General features: G+C 42.3%; 4 protein-coding genes across 12 annotated transcripts; 3 read left to right on the forward strand and 1 right to left on the reverse strand.

The window, feature by feature from the left end:
- TMEM9B (TMEM9 domain family member B) lies at window positions 971-10,511 on the forward strand. Its single transcript, XM_021402328.1, has 5 exons — window positions 971-1,137; window positions 1,307-1,398; window positions 4,937-5,045; window positions 5,989-6,123; window positions 9,339-10,511. Exons 1-5 carry the CDS (start codon window positions 1,060-1,062, stop codon window positions 9,492-9,494), a joined length of 570 nt encoding a protein of 189 aa, XP_021258003.1. The 5' UTR covers window positions 971-1,059; the 3' UTR covers window positions 9,495-10,511.
- On the forward strand, window positions 10,658-14,738 carry ASCL3 (achaete-scute family bHLH transcription factor 3). 2 transcript variants are annotated; one of them, XM_021402331.1, is made up of 2 exons: window positions 10,658-12,204; window positions 13,852-14,738. In XM_021402331.1, exon 2 carries the CDS (start codon window positions 13,857-13,859, stop codon window positions 14,406-14,408), a length of 552 nt encoding a protein of 183 aa, XP_021258006.1. In that variant the 5' UTR covers window positions 10,658-12,204; window positions 13,852-13,856; the 3' UTR covers window positions 14,409-14,738. The 2 variants fall into 2 exon arrangements, with proteins under 2 accessions (XP_021258006.1, XP_021258004.1); XM_021402329.1 differs by having other exon boundaries at window positions 10,658-12,082.
- Window positions 14,155-25,187, forward strand: C6H11orf16 (chromosome 6 C11orf16 homolog). Of its 8 annotated transcripts, none has more exons than XR_002440338.1 (9): window positions 14,936-16,147; window positions 17,380-17,572; window positions 18,219-18,378; window positions 19,136-19,364; window positions 20,130-20,792; window positions 21,248-21,435; window positions 22,056-22,294; window positions 22,687-22,887; window positions 24,709-25,187. XR_002440338.1 is itself a non-coding variant. In XM_021402326.1 (9 exons), the coding sequence occupies exons 2-8, from the start codon at window positions 17,406-17,408 to the stop codon at window positions 22,284-22,286; spliced, it is 1,608 nt and encodes a 535-aa protein (XP_021258001.1). In that variant the 5' UTR covers window positions 14,936-16,147; window positions 17,380-17,405; the 3' UTR covers window positions 22,287-22,294; window positions 22,687-23,921. The 8 variants fall into 8 exon arrangements, 5 of the variants coding, with proteins under 5 accessions (XP_021257999.1, XP_021258001.1, XP_021258000.1 ...); XR_002440339.1 differs by having other exon boundaries at window positions 24,805-25,187; XM_021402326.1 differs by lacking the exon at window positions 24,709-25,187 and having other exon boundaries at window positions 22,056-22,128; window positions 22,159-22,294; window positions 22,687-23,921.
- AKIP1 (A-kinase interacting protein 1) lies at window positions 24,151-26,419 on the reverse strand. The gene is made up of 5 exons (XM_021402332.1): window positions 26,321-26,419; window positions 26,136-26,213; window positions 25,565-25,678; window positions 25,221-25,271; window positions 24,151-24,353 (listed from the first exon to the last, which is right to left on the reverse strand). The coding sequence occupies exons 1-5, from the start codon at window positions 26,417-26,419 to the stop codon at window positions 24,210-24,212; spliced, it is 486 nt and encodes a 161-aa protein (XP_021258007.1). The 3' UTR covers window positions 24,151-24,209.

Below are 26,584 nucleotides of genomic sequence, written 5' to 3' on the forward strand. Positions count from 1 at the left end.
ACCACTCCTGCCATCTCAAGTAGGGGACACCAACTCCTGCCAAGTAAACTAAGTAGCAAGGAGCACCAATCCCACCCATCTTAAGTAAAAAGAGAAACCAATCCTTGCCACTTCCGCCATCTTAAGCAGCTGTGGGGACAACACAGCAAACCCTGCCACTTCTGCTGTCTTATCTAACACAGGAGCCAACCATGACCATCCCTGCCACCTCCGCCATCTTAGGTAGGAGGGCACGCGTACCCCTGTGACTTCTGCCATCTTAGGGGCAAAAAAGCAGCAACCCCAGCCATCTCTGCCATCTTAAGTAACAAGGGGCGTGATGCGGCAACCCCTGCTAGAAACAGCATAGGAATATGGAAGGGAAAAGCATGGAAAGCTCCAGTACAGCTGCCAGAAGAACTGTTTTGTTATCACTCCCCATGACAGGCCTCCCTCCAGGCGCCTGATGCTGTGCCAGACATGTCTGCCCATGGGACAGGCATGGGACGGAGCCAGACTGGCTCACTGGCCCTGGGACAGCATGTTGTTGTCGTTGTTTTTAATAAAGAAAAACAAAACCCCAAGCATTGTTGTGTGTCTATTTTCAATATCGTGTGATGAGGATGTTCTGTAGCGCTTGTGAAAACGGGGTGCAGGGAGACCTTAAGCACCCCCAGCGCCCCGGGCAGACACAGGCGCCGTTACATTCGCACTCTCAGCAGACACACAAGCACTGGAAGCTGTTCTGAGCCGAGAGTGTTTGTTCACGGTTTCAGATGAGGCCCGGCTTCTATTTCATACTTCTTTATTATTTTTGTATTTTACTAACTCGTTAAACCCTGTATGCTTTTTAACACTGGCTGTGCCTCCTGTTAACAGAAACACTGTTAAATAAACGCCGTTTATGTAAATCAACACGGGTCCTGCTCCGCTCGGAACCACGCGGCGCTGCCGCAGCTTCCCGCGGGCCGTGATCACGGGCGGACAGCGCCTGACGCGGGCGGGCGGAAGGCGGAAGTGATGGCGGCGGCGCGGCGGAGCGGCTAGGCGGTGCGGAGCGGCGAGGAGCCCCGGGCCGACATGGCGGCCCGTCTCGGGGGCTGGCTGTGCCTCTGCGGGCTGCTGGCCGTGCTGGCGGGGCTGGGCGCTCAGGCTAAGGTGAGCGGGGAGGAGCGGGTGTGGAGAGTGCTGTTTACTTATTTATTCCGGTAATTGTGTTAAACTCTTGAGATAAATCTGCGAAGGTAGTTTGTTTTCAGTTCTTCGTGTATGACATAAACTCGGTGCTTTATGCGTTCTGACGAACGGCGTGTGGTTTGCTTTGCAGAATTCGGAGGACGTCCGATGTAAATGCATCTGCCCCCCTTACAAAGACCACTCGGGCCATATCTACAATAAAAACGTTTCGCAGAAGGACTGGTGAGTTTATCATCGGAAATTATAAAGAGTGTGATTATCTGTAAGCATCCTGTAATGGTGCCAAGAGCATCTCTTGTGCAACTTATTGGGCCTTTGCTTTTGAAAGCATTTCAGAATTCAGCTATCAAAAGAGATGAGGCTTGAAATCCCTGTTTTTTCTCCGTCTTCTATTTTGGATTGCTTGTTTGCATGTTATTAGTTTCTACTGCATAAGACTTGGAAATAGTAGAAGGGAAAGGGGTGTTGTAATGTGAATTCAGTGACCAGAAGTGGTATCGTGGTGAAAAAGTGTGTCTGTTGAATTAGGACAGGGATTATTCTCTCCTCTTTCTCTGCTCTTGAAACCAGGCCTATCAGTTAGAGATTGTTTTGGAGATTTGTTCCTCAAGATCACAATCAGAGAGTGTGCTATAGCTAGCAGCACATCCTCTCTCCCATATAGAGAGAGAAATCTTGCTTTTCTGTGTCTTGGCAATGTGTTCTGTTGTATTGCTTAGACTAGCCATGGCATCTGTCAGATTTCAGCTGAGCTGAGGACCAGTATGCATGGGCAGGAATGAGGAGCTAGGGAAGAAAGGGAAATAGCAGTGATTTAAAACAGTATATTTTGGAGTTGCTCCGAGGTCTGAAGTGCTCAGGAATTGTTGAGTCAACCTACAAGAGTGCAAAATGCATTTTGATACATTGACAACTCTTATATATCAAGAATTAATACAAGACTTTTTAGTCTGTTGAATAGCAGCAGATTAGCAACTTGATTATGAACATTTCATGCCCCTTAGTAGTCCCACTGAAATAATTACAGGAATAACGTTAGTGATACAGATATGTATTAAGAGCTATGACTTGACTTATTTACAGAAGAACTGTGAGAAACAACACCATAAATTTCGATCTACATTAATGAACATAAAGCATACCGTCTAATCTAAATTACTGTTTTGTCCCATGTGGCTCACTTAATGTTATTAGGCCTGCTCTGACAAATTAGTCATAGTCAATGCAGTAGTGAAACATACTGAGAGAATTCCAGCTGCAGCTGGCATTTCAGAGTAGCACTGTTAGTAGTTTTGTTGCTTATTACTCCTCTGCAAATGAAGTGGATTTTTTCAGTGGACATTGCTTAGAATGTGCCTTACTGTCTGAAAAGACTTTGTTTCACTTTAAGTCATATTGACAGTGATTGAAGGAAAAGTTAGCTTTGAAGTCTTGACTAATTTCATGGTGACAGGTAAATGGTACTTACAGAATCTCTAAAACCTATTTTTCTGTCTTAAATTTCATTTGAGATTGTTTCTTGTGAGACCACCTGGGAATATTTCATGGCTTTGATCTTCTTGTTTGAGTTATGTTCTTGCTACTTTAAAAGGGTTTTATTGCTAGGTCATGTGCAACAAAGTAGACAATTTTATGCAGAAGCCCAAGTCTGACACTCTGTGCCAGTGATTTGTTATTGTATAGGACAGGGTGATGCACTCTGCCCTTCAGACACGTAGATCTGTTGCTCTGAGGCAAGAGCCAGATCAATTTTTAGAGTCTTTTTGAGTTACATGCAGTATGATCGCTTACTGCCCGCTTATCCAGACATAAAATGAAAATTTAATCTTTAGTATCGAACTTGTAGCCTGCATAATGATACTCTTATTTAGGTGTTTCAGTTCTTTTGCTGGAGCGGTCCTTTTTTTCATCCTTGCAGACTGCCAAACAATGTCTTTTGTTAACGTCAGTATGAACTGACAGCGCTCCAACACCAATAGAAGTATTCTCCATTTGAGAGTTTGGAGCTACTGCTGACTAGTCAGTTCTGACAAACAACACACTAGGCAAGCATTGTAGGTTCTTGTGTAGAAGCCTAAGCACCTACATGGTATTCATTTAAATAACCCACTTTGAAAGAAATGTGTTGATATTTCATGTCCAGAGACTGACTGCTGTGATGATAGTCATGGACATGATGGGAGGGAAGACACCCTGTCTGCTTTGCTGGATAAACTGAAGGCTGAACAGAAACTGTGCTTTTGACTTGCCTAGGTTCCCTAGGAAGAAAAGCTTCCTTGATGCAGTTATTGTGAGTGCAAGGGAGAAGGTGCTAACATGGGGGCAGTTGAGTGGGAACACCCTTTAGAAAAGAATCTACCTTTTCCATGTATTCCTCTTAAATTGCCATGGAATCATGGTCCAAGGAAACATATAATAAAAACTAAGATTCTGAGAGCTTTTATCCTCCATAGTAATGTGAAACACTGAACTAGAGAAAAAGCTTGCTGATATTATTTGATACATTCACAATAACAGATGTCCAACTGTACCCAAGCAGCATGCCTGCTTTCTTCTCTACTTGAGCGGCGTATTGACATAACCTTTACAGAAATGTCTTAGTTCATAACTTGTATGTACTTTTGATTTTGCATCTGAAGTGCAGCACTCTTTTACAGAGGAGATTGTGATTCTGATGTCAAATAAATGGAAAAAATTAGCCCTCCATGCCTCTCCTGAGATTGTGATGTGACACTCAACAGTTCTAGTTATAAAGAAGTAATACCAACAAAATGGAAGAGAGAAGCTGATTTCTGTCCATGTGGATTTGCAACATTTTCACATAGCCCGGTATAGAGTTGAATTGTTAGCTGCTGCTATCACACCAGGCATTTTGTTTCATTACCTGCTTCTGACTCCACAGACATTGAGTTGACCGGGATCTAAGTGAAATTTGTTCCATAAGTGCTCTGCAGGGAGCTTGGGATAATAACTGAATAACCAAACTGAGTCAGCAAAAAAACCCCCAAATTATCTAAGTTATTGGTGGAAGTAGTGGTGCAAGTTGTTGTATCATGGCAGCTGGGTTTTAGTACTGAAGCGTAGAATGTTCACAGTGTTGTCAACCACGCTTCTTGGTATGGGAACGGTCTTAGATTTTGTAAGCTTTTAAGTCAAAGTATGTTTTTCTGTCTGGTTCCAGTGCTTAAAACTGAATGCTGTTTATTCACAGTCTTATTGCTTAAATAAACAACTCGTCTGATGACTGCTTTTTTCCTTAACGCCTATAACATGTGATGGTAAGAAAAAAAAAAAGCTTCTGTTCACAAACACCAAAGAGAGGTTAATCTTCCTTCAGATACTGGAAAAACAGAATAAAACTCTTTAAGTATTAGGAGGAAAAAATATGTAATAGCTGGGATTTACTTAAGAGATGTCACTGTCAAATGATGCATGTGTGCTGGGTTTCAAATTCTTGGACTTGTTATGCTGGCAGCTTTATTTCCAGTCAAAATAACATGTTTAGTTAGAAAGTTAAGTTGTTTAGCAGCTTGTCAGTAGATGAATTTGTCATTTAAATAAAAATAATTGAGTAGTGATTTAAAAATAAAAAAAGTCCTTCAATACTTACAGTTTAGAATAGCCTAACTTAAGCAGAGGTGAATTCTCAGCACAAGGAACTGGGATCTGTATGTATCTGAAGATGTGAGGTCTGTCTATATAAGGGAATAAGTAAGCTAAAACCGACTCAACTGATTGAGCTGTTCCTGTCTTTCTTCAGTGACTGTCTTCATGTGGTTGAGCCTATGCCTGTCCCTGGACCTGATGTAGAAGCATATTGTTTACGTTGTGAGTGCAAATATGAAGAGAGAAGCTCTGTCACAATTAAGGTAAACCATGTAATTCTGTTGGTATATATTCTTCAGCTGAATAGTAAATATATCTATGGTCTTTTAAATAAATACTCTTTTTAAAGGGAAAACTCTTCTAAAGAAGTCTTAAGGGTTTTTTTTTTGTCAGCTGTTCATAATTTATCTTGAGTAGTATTAGTAGAATTGAGCCATAGCTGAAGGAGTGAGCTTAAGAAGTTCATTGAAGTTATCCTGTTTTGAGATTAAGCTTTATACTTTGCTGAAATTCTGAGTGTTCTGTGATATTTTGTCAAGCTTTGGACTTCATATTTTTCTTAGTGTGTTCTCTCATTATTCAGCTGTCTTGCTTGATGTAAATTTACTTTCTATCTTGGCAAGCTACAAAGAGCAAAATCAATCATGTTTGCTTTAGCTGATGATTCCTTTGTTCTTTGTACTTACCCTATTAGAGCCATGGAGCCCTTGACTGGAGTGAATAGATTATATGGTGCATATTTTCTTCTATTATACAGATTCCTTCTTTTGGAGATCTTCTAGGATTTTGTGTTCTTCCCCTTTTTCTTTGTGAGCTCTGTGACTGAATGCAAATCTATGCTAAAGAATGGAGACCATGCAGGAACCCCAAAATTTGTGACCAGTTTAACTGTAATAGAACAGTAGTCTTGATAAAGGTGAGAGAGTACCAAGTTCTTTCAAGAAGGAGAGCATAGGATTTTAGCAAGGCCTCACTAAGAGAGACTTTGTTTCAAGCTAATTTATCTGTCTTCCCCAAAACCTTGTAATATCAATTTAATAGATGACAGCTTTTTGCTGTTCATGGATTTTAAGTCATAGTGACACTACTGAAGATTGACCGGCTCGTCACAAACTTTGACTGTACAGTTCTTTTTTTCCTCATTGCCTGGTGAGAGATTGCTGAGCTGATGTCATAACTGGGACAAATAGTGTTTGTGTTGTGCAGGTTACAATCATCATATACCTGTCTATTTTGGGCCTACTTCTTCTATACATGGTGTACCTTACACTAGTGGAACCTATACTGAAGAGACGTCTCTTTGGACATTCACAGCTCATACAGAGTGATGAAGACATTGGGGTGAGTTTATCCAACTGCGTGTATGTGTGGGTTAATTGTTAAATGATTATTTGGGAACATTTTTTTGCAAGGCAGTGTAAATTCTTTTCCCGAAGGGAGAGGATGATCTCTGCTGTAGTTGGAAAGCTGTATAATGACTGTGTGAAGCCACGCTTTCATTTTTCACTGGGCTAGAAAGTAGTAAGATGAGGATTGCTTCTGTTACCCCAGCTCTAAACGCAGATTATTTTCTCAGAGAAAGAATAGAGGAAAGGAGGTAAACTCATATAGGAGGTACAAATTCTGATGTGCTCATAATCAATATGGTCTTCTTAAAGATCAACTTTTATATAGTTTTATATATATCGATTTTAGATTTCCTTCTCCAAAAAGAAAGTATATACTGAGGGGTTACATCTTCTGTTGCTTCAATTTGAATTTATTGATGCTAAATGTAGTGATTGATGCTAAAATAATTTCTTTGTATTACAACTAAAAACTGGAATGTGATAATATAATATATTCCCACAGATCAGAACAGCCTTTTTCAGGAGAAAAAAGGGAATTAGTCCATCAATGGCAAATGATGAAAAATTATTTTCTCTCCCTTACTGGCCCTCCCCATCTCCAGTATAGTGTTTTTGACTTGTAACTACAATGGAACTTTTTTTTTTTTTAAGTGCTATTACAGGGAGGCAACATAAGATCTTACAAAACCTTGCATTGGAAACAGTGAGACATTTAGTACCTGATCAGTGTTGATAGGAAAGACTGGTGGGAATAGGGCATCTTTGTGTTGAAGATGGACTTAGAATTGTATAAAAATATGGACTATGGCTGTGCAGCTCTAAGGAGTTCTGTAAAGCTGATGAGTCTGCTTGTCTGGTCAAGTTATTGCTACAAGCTAATGTGGGGTAAGTATTCTAAACAGGAGCCGTGTTGGTGGTAATGCGCCAGTATTGTATCATACAAACTGTTAAAACAATTTTGAAGTCTCAGCGTTGAGATAAATCCTATACTGAGTCTTTAAGCAGCACTGATTCTACTGGTGAGGTACACATCAGATGCAGAATAATCTTAGCTGGCATTTCCGAAACCAAACCAAGTCTACGAGTCAGGAAGATTTCCATCTGCCTGAGCTCAGCCTTTCAGCAGGCACAAACGCTTTGTAATAAGTACTATTGAAATAAATGGGAGCTAGTCAGAATGATTTGCGGCATTTATTAGCGTTAAGAATATTTTGTCATTCCTTCAATTATTTAGGCAGTTAATAGGAGGAGATAAATGTGTTTGTTCATGGTGAAACAAAGCTATGATGGCAACACTTGCAAAATGTATTGAAAAGCCCTGTGCAGTTCTGACTGCCTGCTGCATCAGGAGCTTCATAGATGTGAAGGCATCAGTAGTGGTAAATGCTGAGCTCTATACCTGTGACTTTTTTTTTTTTTTTTTTTTACAAGTTGAAGTTTTGCTGTAATTTACTGGGACCCTTGTGTGCTTGTAGAGTCACTGCTGCTCATGTCTGCAGCAGTGCTTGGAACAAAAAGCACTTAAGCTCATTGTTTAGTTCATGTTACTCATTTCCCATCATCCCTTCCTCTGTGACAGTGAATGTGAATTAACTGAAGGTTCTTCATGACTTTTTGCCTTTGTTGCCTTCTTTGTTGCCTTCCCTTTGTTGCCTTTGTTGCAAGTTCTTAAAGCATTGATCTCTGTCTCACTCTGAAAATACCATTTGTGTTGATTTTTTTGCTACACTTTGCTTGTTTTTTCCTGTTGCCCATTGGTGGCAGTGGCAACTGATGAATATAAGCCACTTTGGGAGACCTCTTTGCTTTTCTTTTCTTTTTTCCTCATGTTGTTCACATCAAAATTGACAGTAGCTATCTTGCCAGTACCATCTAGCTTATCTTATGCTATCCCTTCCTTCATTTATCTTATGGTGGAAATGTGTTGCTGTTGTGATTTTTGTTTACCTATTGATTAAGTGATTTGTAACCTTTGAACTTAGTGTTCTAGATATATCCAACTGCATAATCTTTTATGTACGTTCATAGCTCTTTCAGTCAGGGATTGTCTCTTGTTTTTAGTGTATTTCTTAGCCCAGTGATGCCCATGTGTGCCTTTCGGACTTGCAGACATCCATTAATATCCTTAATGTTAATCATTCTACTGCTAAGAATCATCACTGAGCTACTCTGTGCTGAACTATGTCACAAATACAGTATCCATTCACGTCAATGTCTTTAAAAGCATAATGAAACAACAACAACAAAAAAGTACTGTGAGGTACATGCATAGAAAAGGGCAAACAACTATTTAATGTGGGACATAATTATGATATTTTTTAATGTATTTTACGTGAAACGCTTTCCATTCTAGCTTTAGAAACCTGACTTTGTCCAAAAGAGTTTGACAGCCAAATAAGAAGTTCAATTCCAACTCTTACTGTTCATAACTTGCTTTTATTTATTTGAAGAAAACTGAGCTTTGCAGGTATTGTTGGAAAACAGACAGAGTAAATATTAAAAAAGCTTTCAGTTATTGTTGAGCTCTGTCACTTAAACAGCTGTATTTACACTTTGCTTTTAGACAGCTTGGTACAATAGGTTTGGTTTGCTAAACAGTGGAGTGTGTTGGTTTTACATACAATCTTTATATGAACATTCTGAACTGCTGTACAATAACAGGCTGAGAGCTGGCAGAAAACTAATTCACCGTTAAAGTCACATTAAACAAAGTACGTTCATGACAATAACAGGAGGGTCCTGGCATCTGGGTCTCTTCTAGATTTGACTCCAGCAGATGCTCATGGATGAAGGTCTCATCTGGGTGGTGAGACACGGGAACAGGTTGCCCATGGAGGCTGTGGATGCCCCATCCCTGGAGACGTTCAAGGCTAGATTGGATGGGGCCCTAGGCAACCTGGTCTAGTGACGGCAACCCTGCCTGTGTTAGAGGGTTGGAGCTGAATGATATTTAAGATCCGATCCAACCTAAGCCATTCTATGATTTTGCAGTGACGCAGTTTGGTCTATTTGGAAAACCTGTGGAGTTTACTTTGAATGAAAAGTATAGTTTTGACTATTTGAATACTTGCTTTGTCACTGTGACTGACTAGTTAGTTAAAATAGCTTGTTTTACCTTAAAACCAAAAACCACCAACAAAATAGAACATCTACTGCAATTCCGTGATAGAACTATTGAGATCTAACTAAGGATTTTTGCTGTTCCAGGATCACCAGCCATTTGCAAATGCTCATGATGTGTTAGCTCGTTCTCGGAGTCGTGCCAATGTATTGAACAAAGTGGAGTACGCCCAACAGCGCTGGAAGTTGCAGGTCCAAGAGCAACGCAAGTCTGTTTTTGACCGTCATGTTGTGCTGAGTTAATTCTCTCAGCAGTAACTCCAAGAAGTAAAGCAGACTAAGTGAAAGAACTGAGTTCTGTCTTCCTGAACCTACCACTTCAAAAGGGTTTTCTTCAATGATTCTTTTCTGATTTGAAAAAAAATATATATATATATATAAGTATTTAAAATTTGAAAGAATGTACTGAAGTGGAAGCAGTTAAAAGAAATTAGTTAACCAAAAGCTAGAAATCTTCACATTTTCAGTTGTCTCTTACTAATAAAACTGAAAAGAAAACAAACCCTGAGATAGCTTGCTTTGTTTGCTACTGTGGTACCTTATTTACAGTTGTGACTTTATGGTGATTTTTAACTGTATATTTCTCTTTATTATTTATGTGGTTAAAAGTACCTGGGAACACAGTAACTACTTACAACTCACTAATTGCTTTATGTAAAGACCTTTTGTAAATACACTTGGATTTTTCTGCAGGCTGATGCTAGGTATCGGAAATTGAAACCTTGCAGTGCAGTTTTCATGTCAGAGATTGAAATTTTGATTGGCTGTATTCATCATTTGGTTTCTTGCACTTGTACTTTTCAAGATGCTTGTATGTCAGGTGGTGTTTGCAGAAATAAGGCAGAACTTAAATGGACACTGACTCTTTGAACTGCACACTTGAAGGACTGTGATGTAGATAAACTCAAATGCAGTACACTTCAAGACAGTGTTGACATTTTGTTCTATTCTGCTTTAAAAGCGTAATATATTGTATGTGTATGATACCTCTTTTAAAAGAAATCTTCCTCTCTTTTCATGGGTAAAGTCTCAGGAGTTAGTATATGATGAAATATTTATTATAAAAAATCTTTCTGCATCTATCTGGATTGATGGTATAAGGCACATAATTTCTTGAGCACCTGTCATCTTGGGAGTTAGGTGTATTTTTCTATCTGTGGTTCTGTGTTCATCTCTCTTAAGAGGCATACAGTTGCTAGATGACTAACTTTCGTATATCCTCTTTGGAATGTAACAATTAAAACTGATTTTTGAAAAATGGATGCACATTATCTAGATGTCATCATTTTCTCCCTCATTACCCTTGTATGTAAATTGCGTTTATAAAAACAGTTCTCTGAAAATGCTTTGAGTAGAAATATGCAGTTGTTTAGTGCTTAGATAAGGGAAAGAATGGCTCACCAAATTGCTGATTGAAACAAGTTTTTAATCCCTGACTCAAATTTAGCTAGGCATGTTTAGTTATATTGTTGTATTACAATGATTTTCATTTCCAGTGCCGAAGGAAATGGTACCATAGAACAGTATTATATATTGGCAGGTACAGTTTTAGCTTTCATAATTGATGGGGGGGGGGGGAGCAAAGTAGCGTGGAAAATAGACTGTACCTGTATGCATAGCTCTTCAGTATCTTGAGTGGAAACGTGGCTGTCCCATAACACTTGCAGTGAGTCCATCCCTTTGGCAGATGCAGAGCTTCTTTCTCTTGTCAGTCCTGTAGGCTTCAAAAACCAGAATTAATCTGGATGTAGTTATAACAGGCGCCTAATTGGTGGAGGTGTAGGGTTCTTCCTCTAAGTACAAAACAGCACAGGGGGTATTGACAGGATAAAAAATTACACAAACACGGTTGTGTTTGGCATCTAACCCTGATGAGTCAATAATCAGTTATGATGGTGATATACTTAGGATGCCCTAAAGAAAAATAACTTGTTTGTTGCATACATGCCTACCTACCAGTTCTAGCTGATGCTCTACATCTTGGCTGCGTTTCTGGTAAGGTCTGAAGCTGGAGTAGAAGGAGGATGCAGGACTTTGCTCCAGATAGGGGGGAATAAAAAAAAAAAAGTGGGAATGAGGGTTATACTTGGGCTCAGTGTTCAGGCTTTGAGATAGCAAAGTGGAGGAGAACTTAAAAGAACTTGGAACAAAGCAGATCTTGTGAGATGACCATAAAATGTAATATTAATTTCATCTTATTCAAATGTTTGTGTGTTTATTTTAACGGTAAGTATTTAACTAAATTCTAGCTGATGATTATGTTTAGACATTAGTGTATGAAACTCCAATAAAGGAGTTATAAACCGCTTTAGTAAACTGTACCAGGGTGTAAACAAAGTACGTTCCTCATTTACTTTTTCAGGTGATCCAGTTGTGTTCAATACGGTTTTAAAATTTCTAGTCCTTAATGCCAGGTCTTGTTGCCATCATAGCTGTGGTGTGGGTGGAAAAACCAAACCAGAAATGAGCAGATCTAACTGTAAGCTACTTTGCATGTTGTCAATTGGCTATAAATCCCAGGAGTCATTGACTCAGCGGAACAAACTGCATGATTCAGGTAAGAGAACTGTGTATTGCTGTATCTAGCTACAGATCTTCACTGAATATCAATGTTTCTCTAAACCACTTCTATCAGCTAGTCAGTAACAATGCTTCTGTAGCTTTTTATTTCATTGTGTTTAACATGATCGCTTATTATATTAAATAAGATGCGAGGAAACTGGAACATTAACTTTTTTTTTAAATATCATTCAGATATTTTCAGGTATTGTTCAGCAGTCTTAAAATTAGCACGTCCTGTTTCCTTGGATTTTACTTTCATCTGAAGATTGGTGAGTCTCTGGTCTAATGGGAAGAGGATTCTAACATGTGCTCTGTGCAGACAGTAAGGCAACAGATAACAGTTTTATGGAATGCTATTAAGCAGCAGGAGTGTCAGCGCTAAACAAATAATGCAAGTATCTCATCTTGAGGGGCTGTGTTGTTTTTGGTTTCTTGCTGTATACAGATATTTTGCTATTTTCTTTTTTTGTCATTCAACAAACTTTTCTCATTCTGACAATGTTTTCAGGTTGTTACAGTAGAAAATTTGTGGAATAACACAACTTGTGTTACAAAATGGAAAGATGATTATCTGCTATTTTTGTTTTATGACTGTATGTAATCACTTCTTTCAGAAAGCTTATTAATTTAAAATGAATGTGTTTGCATACCATCACTGTACCTACAGAAAGATCCATTTAAGATGCACATGGCTGTCTCTCTTGTATAACAACATGCTATGAAGGAATTCCTAACTCCCAGGATTTCTGTAGTGAGATCCATTTTGATTAGAAAATACAGGTAACACTGAATACAGATGTACTTTGATGGAAAATGTTGTTACATTGGGTTCTTGAGTGAAAATTCTCTCACTATTGGAAGTGGCAGATGTGAAATTATTAGAAAACATTAAAATATCTCTATCCTTGTGAGGGATTAAGAGAATGCAATTTGTTATGGAACTGTGGTCTGAATATTTGAAGCTTTTCATGGTTGTTGTGAGTAGTGCAGCATAGATGTTTCTGGTATATCTTGTATATCTTGTGCTTTTCGTGTTATAGAGGGTGTAATCTAAGTATTTTAGAAAGCAAAGTATAGATGAGGAAGAGGATGTTAAAAGTGTTTTGGATAGATTTTGTGTTGGGTGGGAATTACTGCTTGCAATCAGTAAGGATGGATCATAATTCTTTGAAAACTAACTGTATGCTTTAAATTTATTTTTAAGTAGCTACTATGTAAAATAATTTAAAATTGAAGTGATACTATCAAGACAAGCTTCCCCGCCTCAGTTAATATCATCTAATATATTCATTTTTTTTTTCCACGATCCTTTATCAGTAGTCTTGTATTTAGTATTTCATATCTGTGTTTAATACAGAGATAAGTGGAGAAGCACGAGGACCCAAGAAGATGTCATGTTTAGTCCTACTTCGTCCTCTAGACCTTTTGTAAAACTTATATGAAGAATCAGTCGAATACTTTACAGACATAAAATTAACATTGGGATCCCTTCCCTGCACAACTTTTGCATCTAGTCAAGACAGTGCAGTGAATGAGACATCAAATGAATAGAGATGAAAAGTAATTTGTCTTCGAAGGCTTTTTGGTATGAGTAGAGGGTCTGTCACTGGAATTGTCAATAGAGTGGAGAGAATGCCTTCAGTGTTGGCCTGCTCTGTGTGTTTTCTGTAAAGATGAAAGTTTGGAGCAAGCTAGATTTCTGTGGGGTTCATAAAGGTCGATCCTCCTCATTTCTAAAGCAGAGGTGAAAGGAGAATGTTTGCTTTTTCCTTTAGAAACTGTTAACAGTTTTATTTTCTTAAAATCTGTTGTGCGTTTTTTTTAAACCAGTGTAGCTGATTTACATCCTCTTGTTTTTTTTTCAAATCGGATATTTTTTGCTGCCTGTAATGGTTTTCCAATGTTCTGAAGTGTTGCAAATACATTAGAGGTCTCATCTGGCAAATGCCAGTTATACCAAATGTTAGTAAGCACAGGTGAGTATTTTGTCCTGTCTGGTATGAGTTGTTTTAAGTGTTTTGTAATTATGCATTTCCAGGTTTAATGCAGAACCTGATGGATGGCAAAAGCTACTGTAATCTCATGGACAAGTTGTCCATCTCTAATGACACTCAGTGCGTACAGCTGCCCCGGCCTTTCTGTGCAGACCCACTGGTCATGTTTCACATGTACCCAGAAACAAACCAGGTCGCTTGCTCTGAAGATCTGTCATTCCTTCCTTTCATGCCTGAACATCTCATCACGGAGAACTTCTACAGTGAGCCCTGTGGCTTTTCCTACCAAATGCCCCACTCCAGTTACAGCAGGAGTGAGTACTCCTATGGGCCAGCTTTCATCAGGAAGAGGAATGAGAGGGAAAGGCAGAGAGTTAAATGTGTCAATGAAGGCTATGCTAAATTGAGACATCATCTGCCTAAGGAATACTTAGAGAAACGGCTCAGCAAAGTTGAGACGCTCCGTGCTGCAATAAAATACATCAGGTACCTACAGTCTGTTCTGTACAGTGATTCTGTGGCAGCAGAAAAAAATGTCGTGGAGCCAAGCCAAGTGCCTAAAGCAATTAACAAACAAAGCCAATTTTTGAAGGCTATCTAAACTTCCAAACCAAGGGAAAGATATCCTGCATGGGAACCTGGTAGTCACGACTATGTTGTTAATGATGTGCACGTCCCTGAAGCATTTAGAAGCAGATCCTAGTATGCATCGGTACCAGCCCACGGGAAAGCAGTATAATTTTGTAGGTAGTAACTGCACTTACAGAAGTATGACTGGGAACACTGCACCTGATTGGTCTAAGATAATTCATGGAAATTGGAAAGCACATCTAAAATTGTTACTGAACAAAAAATACATTACTTACACATGTGAATTAACTGTATGTGCTATCACATTCTTCATGCTTTGAAATAAAATAAAATCTTTCCAGCGGTGAGGCTAAGATTCCTTTATTTTTCTGTAGTGCTGCTGGTTTGCTCTCACATGCGCTTTCATAGGAGTTTTTTGTTCTTATTGCCAGTGTTTTCTCTTTCAAAGAGAGGAGGTCGTTATAAAGGTTCCCTGGAATGTTGTTCAAAGCCAACAGAATGGATAATTTAGTTTAAAATTGGAAGGAGGAGGGGAGCAGCTCTCTGAAACATTGTTACTGGGCGTAGGAAGAGCACGATCTCTTGCAAATGCAGTTTCATTCTTACTAGTAAAAAATGTAATCTCTTTTAAAACTGTTGATTCAGCCTAATTTCTACTGGAAGTGGAATTCTTTTCCAGCTCTCCATGCACTTAAAAATTAGGACTAGTCGTACAGTACAAAGAGGGTTGGGAAGATTCTGGCCTTGGAAAAATTGCATCCTGTGAAGGAAATTCTTTTGGGGTCCTCTTCCCCGTAGTCTCTTTTTCTGCATTATTGATGATTTCAGCTTATAGGTCTAGAACAGATTTATGTGAATATGGTGAAGAGACTTTGATCTTGTGATTGGCAAAATGTTCTTAACGTTTGCTGTGTGTCATGGAATTGTGTTATTGGCATTTAACAGCAATTCGGCTGGCAACACGAGGGCAGTTCATCTCTGGTTACAGGAAAGTGTAGAGAAAAGAATTCCAGACTTTGTAAAAGCTGGCTGTCCTTAATTGCAGTCATCCATCCCTGTGTTCTCATGTTTTAATAGCAGTGAATGGGAAAATGCCTACTAAATGCAATTAAGTATTTCCCTGCCCACACTGCACAGACATACCACGTATCGAGGAGTTAACATTTGTTTAGGAGGAAATGAAGAACAGGGATCACAGTAGAGATTAGCAGCAAGATTTCTGCATGATACTCTGGCATTTTTTTTATATATGCTTTGCAGGAAAGGAGGAGAATTTGCTAATTCTCCCCCTTTATTATGTAAAGGATAAGTTTGTTAAGGGATCTGATCTCAGTTCTTCCCAGCTTTGGCTCTCCACATTTCCAGCCAGTATATTTGTGGTAGTGGTTTGTGATTGTGAATCTGAACTACAGCTTTGTAGTTCTTTTGTCATGCCTTAGTACGTGAAGGTCTGGAGGAAGTTTTGCCCTTTTATAATCCCTTCTCTGCCCTCATAGTCTCTCTGTGCAATAGCTGGATCCCCAGAGCTGCATTTAGCAGCAGTTGGGCTGGTACGTGGCAGACGAAGGGTCGTCTCTGCAGCTGGGTCAGGTCAGCGCGTCAGTTCCCGGTGGTAGCCATGCTGGTGACCTCCTTAGCAACTAGAAAGCGCTGGCAACAAATGCTTCCTGCATCCAGCAGGGCAAAAGGACGAGGTTTCTATCTCAAGGCTAAATGCAAATGGTCAAGATTTAGTGTTAGCAGTAGCTGGTAAGTTTGAAACGCTTCTGGGTCCAAATGCGTGGAACTATCCAGGAAATCTCATAGTGCTCCATAACTGCCTTTGTCAGAGCCCTGCTTTGTACATCTGTGCAATGCCTGACTCTTGGCAGGACAGCTCCAAGCAGCTCTACAGCAGGCTTTAATGTGGAATTGGAATTTGCATTCCTTTGGAAAACATGACGGATTCCAGCTTGTTTCAGTTTGTAACAGGGGAACTTGTGTAGTAGTGAACTATGAGTGTAATGTGTTGATTTGCTCATTTTAAGGCACATTTTTCAGTAGTTAATTTACTTGACTTTACATGTGTTTGAAATTACATATAGTAAGAATTTGTAGAAATTGATAGAATCGCTGATTGTATCTTTTATGAGACAAAATAAAGGTAAATTAGGCACTTGGTTTATACGTTGCTGGCTCTCCATTGCTAATTTTACCCTCAGCACGCTAAATATTTCTAAGCAAAAAAAAAAAATATATACATTTGTCAGATTATCAGAGAGAGCATCACCTCATGAATCTTAATGTGACAGCCTCTGAGTAGTTAGCACTCATCAAATCTCAGCATCTCATTCTTCTCATAGCAAGCCATAATCCTCTTGTTGTACAACATGACAGGGCAGCTGGGAGATCAAAATATTTCCTCTTGATATATTGCAGGCAACTGCGTTCTAGCACTACAGTCAGAAGCTGTCTACTCAACTATGTGAACTTCAGCTGCAGTTTCTGTTTTAGCTTGTAACATGGGGAGGGTTGGGCTGGCTCTGTGTATAAGGAAGCTGTAAAGGAGAGTGTAGGTGTAAGAGAAGAGCTGCGTGTTACAGAGGGAAACAAAAGCTGGAGTTAGTTAAAAACATTGCTTTCCTAGGGATTTCCATGGCAAGGGTGTTTCCCTGGATGTTTATGTCCCTTTACTAGATGGAGATATATAGAATCACAGAATGGCTTGGGTTGGAAGGGTCCACAAAGATCATCCATTTCCAACTCACTTGCTGTGAGAGTTGCCAACCACAAATTTGAATGAGTGAAAGTCACTGAGGTCAGTGCTATGGGTTCACATGACCAAATACCAGACTGAATGCTTTGAATTCAGTCTTCTTTTATTTCATGAGAATAATTAGTAAAAGTTATGGAGATCTTGAGGGTAGTCTGGAAAACATTTGCTTGGCTTGGAGAATGCCACTATGTTGTCTCTTCTCAGCTACCGATGGCTTGTGTTGTAGTCTTGCAGGTAGCTGCCTTTGCAAGAATGGCTCATTCAGAAGGATTCCTGCCCATGGACCACAGGTACTGCAATGCGATGCCGGCTCTGGACAAGTTCCCGTGCTCCAGTGCCATCCCTGCTGTCCACCACTGCTGCAGGAGCTCCTTTGCCATGCATCCCGCCTGGATCACCAAGCCCCTGGCTCCCCTGCGGTAAAATTAAGTTCTTGTTGGATCTGTGATTTGTTCTTTTGCATGATATTTAATAGGATAAAACAGGCTGGAATGTGTCAGGTTAATATGTTTGCAACTTGGATATCATTTGTGCTTTCCTCGCCCTCGCGCTTGCTGTTCTTAGATCGCGTTAAGTAAAATGATTTGCTACCCTGGAGATTATGGAAAGCAAAGCCTGGAGCAAACTTGCAATCAAAAAAGAAGTCCTTAATATTACTTGGATAAACAAAAGCATTTTGCATGAGCAGTGATCTTCTGTGAAACGGTTCTAATGCTTTGTGACAGGGAATTATTTTCCCTGTTTTGAGCTTAAACCATCAGCTACAGTGCTCGAGTGCCTCTAAGCTGTGCTTTGTGCTGGAGCATCTTTTTCTCTTGCCTGATCTTAAGGGTTGTGTTAGCTTGCCACGTAGACAGAAAAGGTACTAGTGCAAGTGAGGCTGGCCCAGGGCTCCAGCGTATTCCTGGCATTCTTCCTCTCAATCCCAAACCAAAGAGAACTGAGTAAAAAGTGGGAATGCAGTGACCTTGTTCTTACATCTTAGAAGATATATTATATATATTTCTGCCTGACCCCTAGAAGTTGATTTTTCTCACCACTGAGAGATATTTCCTTTTATTCAAGGTGCCAATGGATTGGGTGCTGCCTTCCTTCTCCTGGCCCAGCATGGCAGAGGCTGAGCACGTTGCAGAGATCAGTGATCTTAGACAAAAACGTCCCTGTTCTGGTGAGAGGGGAGCGTGATGGATTTTATTACCGTGGTACAGTAAAAGAGGAGATAGAGGTGAGTGACAGTCTCTGTGCTTTAGTCATGTGGGTAGCTGTGATGGGGTGTGCACTGTCAGTCGGATCTGTTCACCTGCATGTGGGCCATCCACTGAACTCAGGTGAGGTGGGTGAATTCAGTGTGGCTGCAGGACACCCCTCTGCCCATGGCAAAGGCTGAGTGTGGTGGATGCAGTCTGCAGCAGTCCTTGTGCACCACCTGAGTTCTGTGTGCACAGCAGGGCCTCATCTCAGCTGGTTCTGGGCGTCGTGCCAGGCCTGGATGGCATCAGAGTTGTTGTGAACAGCGTGCTGGCCACTGTTGTGTATAGACACATAGCCACCAGCGCAGGAAAAGTGTTTGGTGGTGTGTTATGTACACACTGCCAGCTTGAGTCGGCTTCAGACCAATGGCTCAGTGCCTTCAGAAATGTTAGTGAAAGCTTTAATTCATCAGTTTGTTAGCACTTCAAACTTAACGGTAAAAAAGAGTCTATTCTTTCTCAAGAACAGGGAAGTATCTCGTTTCAGTGTTGATTGAAAGCCTCTTGACAGGCCTTAGCTTACAAGAAAATAAAAATTTCCAGCAGCTCCCCGGCAGTGAGTTCATGTTGTATGTAATGAGGAAGGACTTGGGCGTGCCTGAAGAACAGCTTCGATGTGCCTGCTGCATGCAGCACGCCTTGTGAAATCCAGTGGGACTATACCTGGAGCTTACGTGACTTAACACATAACAACGTGTTTTTCAGAGGAACTGTTTGTTTTCCCGGTAACAGAATGAAAGGGGAATGTTCCTGGTGGAGTTTACCAGACCACTTCAGTCGCATGGAAGGCATTCGGTCTGTGTGCAAAAAACAGCAAAGGATGACATCCTGGAGTATGCCAACGGCATGAAGCATTCCTTGCTGCCGGGAGACAAAGTACTGGCACCTTGGGAACCAGATTTGGTGAGGTTTGGCCCCGGAACTGTCCTCACGGGCATTGAGACGAGGGACCCCTTACGAGGTAAGAAGGATGCTGCCCTTGTCTTGCTCGCCTTGCTTGGGAACGCGAGACTGTTGAGATGAACTCTGTTGTGCTATTGCCAGAGAACCGTCAGTGAACTCACTGTAGCATTGCATAGCGCTTCCAGGAGCTGAGGTAGCTGATATGGCCTTAGATGGATATCAGCGTGTAACCTTGCCAGTCTGACCCTAAGGAAGCTGTGACCCACAAAAACATCACCTTCTGTATCCACCCATCTGCTATTTCCTGTGTGCTCAGACGGGGCCATGTCTGTTGCGTGAAGGACAATGGCCTTTTCCTGAGAGATCCAAATGTGGCAGCTCTCAGGAAGCATCCGTCTGTGCTAGAGTGCTCCTGCTCATACTGAAGGATGTATCCTGGGGGTGACCTTATCACCCAAGCATGGCATTTCAGCAGCTCATTCCTTTTCCTGTGTCTGACAGGCTCTGCTGACTGCTCAAATATGGGTAGCGTGTCCCCAGAGTGTTACTGCTAGCTTTGGCAGCAACAACAAAAGTTACTCAGCCAATGTTGACTTGTTCATCTGATGAAAAACTGGGAAGAAAGATGCTGCCAGGTGTGCCATCACACCAGCAGCGCCCGCTCTGCCCTCCACAAAGCAACAGTGAAGTGTCACAGTGAGGGGCAGTCATTGATGCTGCAGCTGGCATGACTAGAAAGCGTGCCCCAAGCTGCAGAGCCTGAGCTGTGTGTGCTCCCTAAGCGGAACAGCTGCTCACAGCTGCATGCCTTTTCTCTCAACAGCCTCAGAAGATGAAGAAATTCTGGTTCAGTTCTGGAATGACAAGAAAGTGAAGCTGCCACGAGGTGTAGCACTGTGGATCCCCCCTAGCCTGTGTGGGAGGATTGTGGAGATGATCCACATGCCTTTCTCCAGCAGGATAAGGCACAGAGGAAGTCCTGACACTAACCCGTGCATTTTTTCCTGCAGTCCTAAAACCGCCCTGGTTCCTGTTTGCGTTGCACGTAGCCTCACCAAGCACAGCTTGCTCTGCTCACCCTGCTGGCCACTTCTCCACTGTCATGGTGGTGGTGTGTGCTGTTCATCAGCCTGTGTCCGGTGCTTCTGCTGCTGCCATGGCCATTCTGATGTCTGGTGGCCTCTTCCACCCAGGTCTCAGGTCTTTCAGAGAGAAGCTGAAGGGTCAGAGCCCAGCAGCAAATCCTCTCCACACCTTCTAGAACTGGAAGGTCCAAAACAAGAGGATTTAGCAGCTGTGGCGGCACGTACCCCCTCTTCTGATTCAGAGGGTGATCCAGAGCTGTTCCCCACTCAGAATGCTGCAGTGGACAGTGCTGTTAACACAGACCCCAGTCATCCTGAGAAGCCTAGGCTGGAGGAATCTGCAGGACCCAAGTGGAAATACTGGAGAAGGAGCCACTGCAAGTCTCATGCCAGTAATTCAGGTACCTTTAAACACCGTAAAAAGGAAGAAGCAGCCAGAGGGAAATAGCGCATTCTGTGCCCCCTTCATATGGGCACTCACTTAGCTTGTAGTTGGTATAAATACCATACATTTGCCTGTCAGCTGCTGATGCGCTGTTTCCTCCTCGCCAACATTTCTGCCCCCTTTTCTTGCATGCTCGCTCTTCTTCTGGCAGCTCATCCAATGGAAAACTACCAGAGCAATGAATCTCACGTGGAGGCAGCTAACCCTTGCTGAGTTTCTACCTCATCATTTTCCTATGCATTTAGTGATGCCAGCATCTTTATTAACCTTCATAGCTAGTCTATGCAGAATCAATCATCCAAAAGAATTCCTTTCAGACTTAAAGTGCATTTTTGTCTCTTAAGTGAACATTTCTGTTTTGGTTCTAGTTTCCCTATGCTTAAGGCTAAGATGCAATTTTTCTCCCCCAAGGAATTGGCACTCACAGCAGCACAGGTACAAATGGCAAGCTGGAATCTAAATCCATCTCTGTTGTGGACATGTCCCGTGTTGCACCACCTGATTGGAGTGCAGTGTTTGAAACCACTGAGCATCCTCTCAGAGGGCCATTCACAATGAAAGAAATCCTAAAATGCCAGGATTTCAAGCTGTCAACAGGGGTAAGGTAATTTGTATTAATACTGTATTTACTGACTTGGTCTGCTCTGTTTGAACGGAACAAGTATTGATGTTAATAGTTTGGAAACTGGCATTTCTGTGGTAATTGCTTGCTATGGCCTTCCACCAATTTTGTTATATGGAGGGAACTTCTCCATTAATTAAAAAAAATAACTAAAAAAAAAAAAAAGGAGGGCCTGAAGCTCCTTGTTGGAATGTAAAAGGTTATATCAGTAACAGTGTGAGCAGTCAGCAAAGACTGTACGCTTGGAAACGAGCCACCTGTCCACTGACCTTGACCCAGTGAAGTCCTGCAGAAGCAAGGACCTGCATGAGCGCCCCTGAAAATGGTCAGCTCTGAACTTCAGTGTAAATAAAACCCAAGAAAAGATAGCTTATTTACAATTTTTATGCCAACATGCAACTCCAGACAGGAGTGCTCTGTATTAGCCAAGTGTCATATCTATGCAATGCTGACATGCTTTGCCTTTTGATAAAACTAGAAAGAAACCAGAGGAGCTTCATTCTAGCTCAAAACCAGCAGCATGAGTCATAGCAGTGGATACATGTGATAATACTGAGTGTTCGTGGACTGCCAATGGATTTGTTTTCTGTCTTCCAGGAGGAAGGTTCTGTAGCATCAGGAAAGCAAAGATATAAAAGTGCAAGAAAGAAAACAGAGTCGGACAACAAACATGAAGCGGCTTGCTCAGGAAAGGACGAACTTGGCAATACAAACTGTATCAGCAAAGAATGGAGAGGGAAAAAACAGCAAAGAGCTCCCAATAAAGCAGAGAGAGACATGATCCATCGGAATTCAGTAACTGTACAGCTGATGAAGTTCAAGAGCTGAAATTTCAGGTAAACTGCTTGTACTATCGCAAATAAAGTTCTGATTTAGGCACTTCATAGAAGAGTTTTATGGATAACTGTACCATTTTAGTGACTGAGACATGATTTCCAAGCAGACAACATTTCAGCATCCTCATTCTTTACTCTAGGGTTTGACTACTGTTATACTGAATTATTTGGACATGAACTCTTTACAATTCTGGAGAGATCAGGTAAACTAGTATTAGTGCTGAAAGCCTGAGCAGATGCAAAGCAAGGGTCTAATAAACCTCCAGTTTATCTACCGTCCTCTGGTGCTAGCCGGAGGAATTTGGCATAGCAATGTCTCTGGGGGAAGCCAGAAGAAATCGAGAAATAATGCTGCCTGACAGCCCCTAATTTTTACTTTATTTTTTTGTCAGGATTAAAGCAAAAGAGAGAGTCACCGGAGAGTAAGGAATGTGTAGCTTAACACAGTTCTCAGTGGTTCGGTGTTCAAGCCATTGAATTTTATATTCTCCTCAGCATTAACTGAAACCTTAATACCATCAGCTACAAAGAGATTACAGACTACGTAGAGCATGTCACTAATTCTAACTGTGGAATCTGATCCTTTGGGAGAGGTAAGCATCCAGTACGTTAGTGGGATCATTCATGTTTAAAGCACATGAACTTGGAAATAAGCTGCAGCTTGCGGCTGCTCAGCAGGTAATAGAAGACAATTCAGGTTATCCTGCCTTCTGCTGAAAAAGGCAGCTAGGCAATTGTTAGCCTAGTTTAGAGCCTGCAGAGACAGGACTTGAAGCTTGTCAGTAGTTATGTGCCTGTGCTGAGCACTAACACCTATTCAAGCACCTTGTTGAGTTGGTCTCCTAGATAGTAAATGTCATAGAATTGTTGGGGATAGAAGGGACCTCTGGAGATCATTGAGTCCAACTCTCCCTTACTAAAGCAGGTTCCCTACAGCAGGTCACGCAGGTAGGTGTCCAGGCAGATTTTGAGTATCTCCATAGAAGACTCCACAACCTCTCTGGGAAGCCTGTTTCAGTGCTCTGTCAGCCTTGCGGGAAAGATTTTCATGTTCAGATGGAACTTGCTATATTTGTTTGTGCCCTTTGCTCATCATTCTGTTGCTGAGCACCGCTGAAAAGAGCCTGGCCCCATCTTCTTGACTCCTGCACTTTCAGTGTTTATAAGCATTGGTAAGATCTCTCAGTCTTCTCCAGGCTGAACAGCCCCAGGTCTCTCAGCCTTTCCTCACAAGGAAGATGCGCCAGGCTCCTCATCATCTTTGTGGCCCTTTGCTGGACTCTCTCTAGATCCCTGTCTTTCTTGAACTGGGGAGCCCGGAATGGTACACAGCACTCCAGCTGTGGCCTCACCAGGGAAGAGTAGAAGGGGAGGATCATCTCCCTCCACCTGCTGGCCATTAAAAAAGCACACCCAAAATGGCATTGTTTCTTTATCAGAATTAGAAAAATATACATAAGGGAAATGCACTTTGAGACAGATGGTCAGCCGCTCTAGAACTAGTGCCAGAGCTGGTGTGTATGTCTGCATTCACACCACCGGAATCTCCCTCTTTGTGGTCAAGAAGGTGACATGGACTTTCCGTCTGAGGGTAATATAAAATAAACTGGCATCACAAAGACCAAACTATTCCACTGATTGTATCTTTAATTGTTTCAAGTTTAAGAGCCTGGAATTACAAAGTCACATGATTGGAATTAAGAGACACAATGTACAAATATTTATAAAATCAGTGTACAAAGTGGATTGCATACAATTGCATTAAGTTTGCAAATAAATATACAGGCCATAAAAATGGTCTCCCAAAGAAGAGGATTCAGTGAAAATGCTAATATGAAAAGGTTACACATAATTCATTATATGCTTTAAAAAATCCTAGTATTTTATTCCCATGATTGCCAGCAAACGATAAATGTCATAGCACAAAAGTTAAATCAATGCTTTGTCCGGCGCTGACGTCCACCAGGTGGGTTTGTTTCACCATGTCCTCTGAGGTTGCTGTGATAGAATAAGTGCCAGGAGAGACTTCGATGTAGATGTCTTTGGAAGCTTTCTTGGTCTTTAGGGACAGGGAAGGGGGAATAAACACATTTCTTTACTATTTAGTCATGTTAAATTTCCCACAAAAATATAAACTTGGATTTTGAGTTAAAAAAAAAAAAAAGTCATTTAAACTGCTGTCTAAATGTGGATTATTTTTCAGAATGTACAGGCAATATAGAGACAGAACTGCAAAGTGTTTCTATTCACGAGTGTCACATTCAAAGTATTTAATGATATAATCCACGGAAATAATTAACATGCTGTAATCTCTACTTGCAAAATTGAAAGCTGTCACCTTAAACTGTTTTGAACATAATAAAGGATGTCATCCATACACCACGTTACTCTCATCAATTCCTACTGTGGCACAGGTTCCATGGTTGTCATCTTTTGTGGCTTAGAAGTTCCTGAAATTGACCGGGTGAGGTGTTTGGCTTTAAAAAATAATGATTTTTCTTCTCCTGGAGGGACTGCATCGGGGCCAAGCATAACTGGCCAAGCAGCTGCTGCGTGCTTTGTTCAGCAAGGGGAATGTGGCAGGAGCACAAATGAGGTGAGACCATAAGACTGCTGGCTTATTGCTGCTGGTGCAAATCATAACTGCCTGCAGATCATTCACAATGTTTTGATGTTCTGTATCAGTCTGAAATATTGAAGGAGACTCCTGACTAGTACTGTGCCGGATTGCCACAATCTAGTTTATAATTAATTGTGTCAGTCTCTGCCCGTTCTTCTGCCCACGTGTGCTCTGGGATGGTGAATACACCACTCACTGATCTGTGCCATCACCAGATTTCTGCCCCGATTGTAAATTTTAACCAGCTTAAATAAAAATGATAAAGAAATGTTATATATTTGAAAATAAATTATTCTTTAAACTTACATGTTGCTGGTAAGTTCTAGCTTGACTGGACACTGCAGAGGCTGCACTTGTCTGGAAAGAAAAAGATGCTGTTTTCCGATTTATAACCACACAAAGGTAAATGCAGTCCCTGAGAGAGAGGATGCTCCAAGTCCATTAAACTTTCCCCTCTGCAACAGGGCTGAAGCAGTGCTGGCTGTTGTCACCAGAAGAGACCCTGCCCAACCAAAGGCTCAGATCAGTCCAAGTTTTCATGTGTCTGTGATGTCAAACGTATCAGCGTGTGGCAAAACCTAGTGTCACAGACACTATGCCCCATGGTGATGGAAGGAATAACCTTTAAAAGGAAACCAAACCCTACTGACCTGGTCTTGGGAGGACTCAAGCTCTTCTTCTCCCGCGTGCCGGCTGTGGTACCTGCAGATGTGTTTCACTTCGTGCTCTCTGCACCTACAGGCTGGCACAAGGCTGTAGTACCTCTGGGCAACAGTTGGAACAGAAAGTGTTACACAGAGAGGCATCACAATCGTGCTCCTAGCAACTCTAGATCTGCTGTGCAACCGCGCAGCCGCTGGCCTCCCGTACTGGTTAGCTGGTTTGATCTCAGCTGAAGGTGACAACAGTGCCAGGAGCAGCTCGTGCTGCAGAGCGGTGCGGGTGCGCGGGGCTCCCCGCTGCAGGTCGCCTATCGCTCTGCACGCTGCGCTGCTGCCACCTGCTGTCGCACGGGGCCCGCCGCAGCCACCTCCGCGGTCGGAGGGAGCAGCGGCTCCCAAGCACCACCGTGGTCTCACTTGCCTCGGGTCACGCACGCGGCTGGAGGCGGCCGGCGGCAGCGCCGGGGTTGTTTTAGGACGCGCCGGTCGCCGTTGGTGCGGTAACAGTGTTACCGCGGTGTCACCCGCCGCCGGCTGAGCTGCCCCCGGAGGCCTTTACCTCGCATTCCCGCGTGGTTTGGGCCAAGAAACTCATGACGGAGGCGAACGCGGCGGTGAGCCGCTCCGAGTCTTCCTCCTGCAATTAAGCACGTGCTTAACGAAGCGCGGAGCGGCCGCGCGGCAGGACGCGGTGACCGAGGTCGCCGCGCGGGCGCCCCTCCCCCCAACGCCCGCAGCGCTGACCGGGGCCGAGACCGCGCGCTCCCGCTCCCGCCGCCGCCGCGCCCGCTCCAGCACGGCGCGCGCCAACTCCGCCGTGCGCCCCGCGCGCGCCCGCTCCATCCCGCCGTCGCAGCGTGCGCGTGCGCCGCAGCCCCTCGTCCCGCCCTACCGCCGCCAGGGGGCGCCCCGCCCCGCTCCGCCCCGCAGAGAGGCAGCGGGCGCCGCCCGGCCGGGCGGGAGGTTCAAATGCAGCTCCCGGCTGAGGTAAACGCGGCCGTTGTCCGC

This window comes from Numida meleagris, chromosome 6 (genome assembly GCF_002078875.1).
Source record: "Numida meleagris isolate 19003 breed g44 Domestic line chromosome 6, NumMel1.0, whole genome shotgun sequence".
Classification (NCBI taxonomy): Eukaryota; Metazoa; Chordata; class Aves; order Galliformes; family Numididae; genus Numida; species Numida meleagris.